The following is a 6,598-nucleotide window of genomic DNA, read 5'->3' as shown; positions in this document are numbered from 1 at the left end:
AGCCTATGGGGGAGTGTATTTTAGCTTAGCAAGTGTGCGAAGGCATGTGCAGGGGAGCTGTGTCAAAAAGTTTTGTGTAATTTCTGAGTAGCTCTCAACTTACTCAGCCACTGCGATCACTTCAGCCTGTGAGATCCCGGAATTGATGTCAGACACCCACCCTGCAAATCCCTGGACAGGCCTGCGTTTTCCTCACCACTCCCAGAAAACGGTGAGTTGCCACCCCGAAACGCCTTCCTGATGTCAATCTTCCTGCGTTCGCTCCTGCGAATGCTTTCCTCGTTGATCTCATGGCGCCACAGCAGCTGGAGGGCCACAGGTTAAGGATCCATGGAACTTTGGTGGCCTAGACAAATGTCTAGGATGGTAGTTGTCAAACTCAATTACCCAAATAGCAAACATTTTCCAGGCCACCTAGCTGGACACAAGAAACCTGGGAAACATGAACTGTTTGGGGTCCTGAGGACAGAGTTTCAGAAACCCTGTCCTAGGAAATTTGTGCCAGTTCTGCTTCTACAAATACTGTACAACCACTAACAAAACCACCAACATAAATATCTTCCCTTATCTCTGTAACTTTCTTGACCTTCTTCTTTATATACGATCTGAATTTCCCTTGGACTACACAAGACCCTGTCCATCCACCAAACCTTTAACCTAAAACATCGCTGTGTGTCCCCATAATAGCCTCACTAAGCACTTTTCTAAAGGCAAGCAGGCTGGACTAATGTGGCATTTACAGTACTCCTAACCACATTCTGGGAAGACTTTACAATAGTATTTTGTGCACATCTCAGGGAATTGCATTATTACAGCCAGATGAAGTCAGTGAGGTCGGCCACTGATGACCACAATAAGGCCTGGCTCACAGATGGGGTTATATTCATCCCAAAGGTGTCGGATGGGGCTGAGGTCAGAGCTGTGCGCAGAACAGTCAGGATCTCAGCAAGCCATTGTATGATGGACCTCAGTGTATGCACGGGGGCACTGTCATGATGACACAGTATAGGACCTTCCCAGCCTGCTGTCACACAGGTGGGAGCACACAATCCTGTAGTGTCTTTGTAATGTGTAGCAGTAAAGTTTCCCATCACTGTCAGATCACATTGTGTAATTCATCATTTCAGGTATCACATTTCCACTGCTCCAGAGTCCAGGATCGTTGTGCTGTCTCCACACAATGTCTGAGACTGCGCAGGGTGATCAGAGGATTGTATGTTTCTCTTGACCATGGGAGCTGGAACCCTGAAGCTCCTGACCAGCAGAGCTTGACATTACACCCAGATACAGAATGGGATTTGGTGGTGAGGACTGCAGCCAGGGACAGGTGATGTCTCAGCACTTGGTGGACCCGTGTTGTTAGGTGGTGCAGCTGCTGCATGGCGGGGTTGGCTGCTGTTACTCCTAGATGTTTCCACCTCACAGTAGCAGCACTTACAGGTGACCGGGGCGGCTCTAGCAGGGCAGAGATCTGACAATATGACCTGGTGGACAGGCGGCATCCTGTGACCGTGCCATGTTTACAGTCAGTGAGCTCTTATTACCCATCTACTGCTAATGTATGTGTATGGGGAGTGTCTGGCTGTATGCTGGATCTGATGCACCTGTCAGCAATAGGTGTGACTGACACAATACATTGGGCTGTGTAGTGTGAGTATCTCAGCATTCCTTCCCATATACCCATCACTTCTTCCAGTCTGTAGCCACTTCTATCTATGGCTGCCCCCAGGCAGTATAGGACCATACATTATTATTTGTGCTATTGCTGCTCAATGGATCTTTCCCTTAGTGAAGCGAGAAGTATCTCGGGGTCGGTATTAGCTCCATAATGTAGGTGGCGGCTAGTAGCGTGGTGGTAAGTACTAGGCACGAGGTGTCTGCAGTTGTGTGCAGGGCGGCTATTGGTCAGTGACAGGACACAGCAGTGATGGGAAGATGACACTATGTAGCCTTCTGCAGGACAGTGTGACACAGCAATCATCATGTAGTGATGTAACAGGAGCGGAGAGACGTGCAAAGTGACAGTTTCATTACTACATCTCCATCATCACTCTCTCCCAGCTGAGGGGAGGGGGCAATGCTAAGGGTACTATAAATTGGGTTTCAGTCTTCCTCCTGGATTTGTCAGGAGGCAGCAAGTAGAAGACTTTATTAAAATCCACAATGGACTAACATGGTAATGTAGCATATACAGAACATCTATATGAGGATTTCTTATTCCTATTACAAGAAAATCAAATCTACTACATACTGTAATAGGGGAAGTATAAAAATAACATCCTAAAATCTCTGTCTTGAAGGTGCTAAGAATACGTGTAAGATATAATTACTGCCTGATACCCAACTACACGTCCTGCCTGTTATCTAATGGTGGTAAATTCTCATCTGAAGAGACTTCTCCTTAACATGCGGTTTCCAATGATTAGTATGAAAGCTTTTACAGATGGATATGAGAAGAAATAAACCCAGAATAATGTTTGTACCATAGGACTCATATAGAACGACACAGCAAATGGATAAATAAGTATAAACAGGAAGTTCAGGTCCAACACCACATGTAGAATCATTGTCACAGCCGCCCGAACAAGAGCCTGGAGCTGAGGGGATGAGCTGTCCTGGGACACGTTCTGCCTAATCCTCCAGACATGGTGCAGGAGAGACGTCACACTGAGCCCAATACAGGTGACAGTCAGGGTAAAGGGCAGGACGTAACTGAGCAGCAGGTTCATCACTTTAAATGGAACATTCACCTTCTCTGAAAAATCTATTGACCCATCAGTAACATTTGTATTTTGTTGAATCATCATCTGTGCTGTCCATATAAAGGGCAATTTCACCAGAACTGACCATATTGCTGATCCTATGAGGAGTTTGGAGATGGAAGAGGGAAACCACATTTTCACCCAGAGGAAGATCCGGTGGGTAACGGTGACGAGTTTCACACAGTAGCAGATGGAGAGCCAGGCGGTGTTCCACAAACTCATATTGAACAGGACAAACAGGACATAAAACAAATATAATATTCCTGTGTTAATTTCAGGGTGAAAAAAAGACAAGTAATCGCTCAGCAACAACTGAGACACCAGGAGGAGATTGGTGAGAGCCATAGAGAGCAGGATTGGGTCACTGGCTCCGAGTCTATTGCTCGTTCTCCAGAGTCTGATGTACACAGAGAGGATGGCGGAGTTTATGATGATTCCATGTATCCCGATTATAGATAAAATGATGCTTATCACACTCTGCACAGACAGCTGCATTCTGCACAGCCGGGCGACCTGTCCTGTTTCCCTTACTAATATAATGACAGAAGATGTGACAAGTGCCAGTGGTGTAATGATTACATGCCGGGCAGAGGGAGCACGGAGCAGGGGGAGGCATGCAAATCTGGGTGATATCTGGTTTCCCTGTGTGTATTAATGTCCTCTGTGAGACTGGAGAGACGGGAGGAAAGGAAGCTGGGATAGGATTTATTTTGTTTTATTACTGGTATCAGATTTACTCAGTAAAAATGCAAATGATAAAAAAATATACAGAACAAATGTGTAATGATCCACAGGTAACCGGGGCAGCAGAAACATCTGGTGGGCCGCAGTGCTGGGGCCCCATAGGGTAGCCTGTGCAATAAATGTGAGGGGGCATTGTCACTGCACATTAGGGGTCATGGTTCCACTTCCCTGGCAAGCCCTGACCCCACAATAGATATGGGCCCATGTATTTCTTACCTGACCCCACCCTCTCAGTGCTCCCGGTGGTAGCAAAGGAAAAGGGGCATGACTACATATACATCATGTACAACACACACATGTCTCACATTTGTCTATAGTTCCTGCTCATTACATAGGAAGCAAAATGTTTCAGAGGAATGTACGCCTCTAAACTTCCATGTCTTCTAAAGCTAATGTAATAATATTAGATTATACAGCATATGGAAGTCTGTCCCACGATCAACACGTTAGCTACGAAGAACTAATTATCTTTATTAAAGTTGCAATATACTTTGTAACCACAAGATGGCGCTTGTATGGGAATGCTTTTACATGTATGTCTTTTAGTGAAGATGAGGATATAGGAGGTCATTCCGAGTTGATCACTCGCTAGCAGTTTTTAGCAGCTGTGCAAACGCTATGGCGCTGCCCACTGGAGACTGTATTTTAGCTTAGCAGAAGTGCGGACGCTTGTGCAGCAGAGCTCTGCAAAAACAGTTTGTGCAGTTTCATAGTAGGTCTGAACCTACTCAGCACTTGCGATCACTTCAGCCTATTCGTGTCCGGATTTGACGTCATATACCCGCCCAGCCATGCCTGCGTTTTTTTAAGCCACGCCTGTGTTTTTGCAAACATTCCCGGAAAATGGTCAGTTGACACCCAGTAACGCCCCCTTCCTGTCAATCTTCTAGCGGCCGCCAGTGCGAGCAAAAACTTCGCTAGAACCTGTGCAAAACCACAAAGGGCTTTGTACCCGTAAGTCACGCGTGCACATTGCAGGGCATACGCATGCGCATAAATGCCATTTTTTCACCTGATGGTTGTGCTGCGAAAATCGGCAGCGAGCGATTAACTCAGAATGACCCCCATAAAGTAGAAAAGTGCTTTATATGGTAACACTGTAAATCTGTCAGCAGAGGGTCTCATTGGTAATTGGACACAGTTCTTACTGCTGATGCTACGTGCAACTACAGACATGTCGCGCTACAGCTGTGCTGTGTATTATGTATCGGGAACATGGTGCGTATACAGCGCGGCATGCCGCGTACATACGCATCATGCACTAGCCCAATTATAATGAATGAATAGTGGGTGTGTGCATACGCATCATGAACCTGCCATATTATAATCAGTGATGAGCGGGTTCGGTTTCTCGGAAACTGAACCCCCCCGAACTTCACCCTTTTTACACGGGTCCGAGCCATACTCGGATTCTCCCGTATGGCTCGGTTAACCCGAGCGCGCCCGAACGTCATCATCCCGCTGTCGGATTCTCGCGAGATTCGGATTCTATATAAGCAGCCGTGCGTCGCCGCCATTTTCACTCGTGTATTGGAAATGTTAGGGAGAGGACGTGGCTGGCGTCCTCTCCGTTATTGTTGAACTTGATTGTGCATTATTGCTTAATTGTGCGGAGGGCTGGGGAGCAGCTGTATAATATAGGAGGAGTACAGTGCAGAGTTTTGCTGATCAGTGACCACCAGTTATCCGTTCTCTGCCTGAAAAAAACGCTCCATATCTGTGCTCAGTGTGCTGCATATATCTGTGCTCACACTGCTTAATTGTGGGGACTGGGGAGCAGCTGTATTATATAGCAGGAGTACAGTGCAGAGTTTTGCTGACAGTGACCACCAGTATACGTTGTCTGCCTGAAAAACACTCCATATCTGTGCTCAGTGTGCTGCTTTATTGTGGGGACTGGGGACCATCAGTATAATATTATATAGGAGGAGTACAGTGCAGAGTTTTGCTGACCGGTGACCACCAGTATATAATATATAGCATTACGGTACAGTAGGCCACTGCTGTACCTACCTCTGTGTCGTCATTAAGTATACTATCCATCTAGATTCTATACCTGTGGTGCATTTCAGTTGTGCAGTTTGCTGACACAGTGACCACCAGTATATATAGCAGTACGGTACGGAAGGCCACTGCTGTACCTACCTCTGTGTCGTCATTAAGTATACTATCCATCTACATTCTATACCTGTGGTGCATTTTAGTTTTGCAGTTTGCTGACACAGTGACCACCGGTATACTATATATAGCAGTACGGTACGGAAGGCCACTGCTGTACCTACCTCTGTGTCGTCATTAAGTATACTATCCATCTAGATTCTATACCTGTGGTGCATTTTAGTTTTGCAGTTTGCTGACACAGTGACCACCAGTATATATAGCAGTACGGTACGGAAGGCCACTGCTCTACCTACCTCTGTGTCGTCAAGTATACTATCCATCCATACCTGTGGTGCATTTCAGTTGTGCGAAGTATATATAGTAGTAGGCCATTGTAATTGATACTGGCATATAATTCCACACATTAAAAAATGGAGACCAAAAATGTGGAGGTTAAAATAGGGAAAGATAAAGATCCACTTCCACCTTGTGCTGAAGCTGCTGCCACTTGTCATGACCGAGATGATGAAATGCCATCAACGTCGTCTGCCACGGCCGATGCCCAATGTCATAGTAGAGAGCATGTAAAATCCAAAAAACAAAAGTTCAGTAAAATGACCCAAAAATCAAAATTGAAAGCATCTGATGAGAAGCGTAAACTTGCCAATATGCCATTTACGACACGGAGTGGCAAGGAACGGCTGAGGCCCTGGCCTATGTTCATGGCTAGTGGTTCAGATTCACATGAGGATGGAAGCACTCATCCTCTCGCTAGAAAAATTAAAAGACTTAAGCTGGCAAAAGCACAGCAAAGAACTGTGCGTTCTTCTAAATCACAAATCCCCAAGGAGAGTCCAATTGTGTCGGTTGCGATGCCTGACCTTCCCAACACTGGACGGGAAGAGCTTGCGCCTTCCACCATTTGCACGCCCCCTGCAAGTGCTGGAAGGAGCACCCGCAGTCCAGTTCCTGATAGTCAAATTGAAGATGTC

At 46.2% G+C, this 6,598-nt stretch overlaps 1 protein-coding gene across 1 annotated transcript; it reads right to left on the bottom strand.

Annotated features, from left to right (window-relative positions):
- Window positions 1–2,381: 2,381 nt before the first annotated feature.
- LOC134944362 (taste receptor type 2 member 41-like) lies at window positions 2,382–3,257 on the bottom strand. The gene has a single exon (XM_063932941.1). The coding sequence runs from the start codon at window positions 3,255–3,257 to the stop codon at window positions 2,382–2,384; it is 876 nt and encodes a 291-aa protein (XP_063789011.1).
- Between the last annotated feature and the right edge of the window lie 3,341 nt (window positions 3,258–6,598).

This window comes from Pseudophryne corroboree, chromosome 7 (assembly GCF_028390025.1).
Source record: "Pseudophryne corroboree isolate aPseCor3 chromosome 7, aPseCor3.hap2, whole genome shotgun sequence".
Classification (NCBI taxonomy): domain Eukaryota; kingdom Metazoa; phylum Chordata; class Amphibia; order Anura; family Myobatrachidae; genus Pseudophryne; species Pseudophryne corroboree.
This window is presented reverse-complemented; position numbering and strand designations above follow the sequence as displayed.

Bases quoted from the DNA above. Each gene is read 5' to 3' on its own strand.
- LOC134944362 (XM_063932941.1), bottom strand. From the start codon at position 3,257: ATGCAGCTGTCTGTGCAGAGTGTGATAAGCATCATTTTATCTATAATC.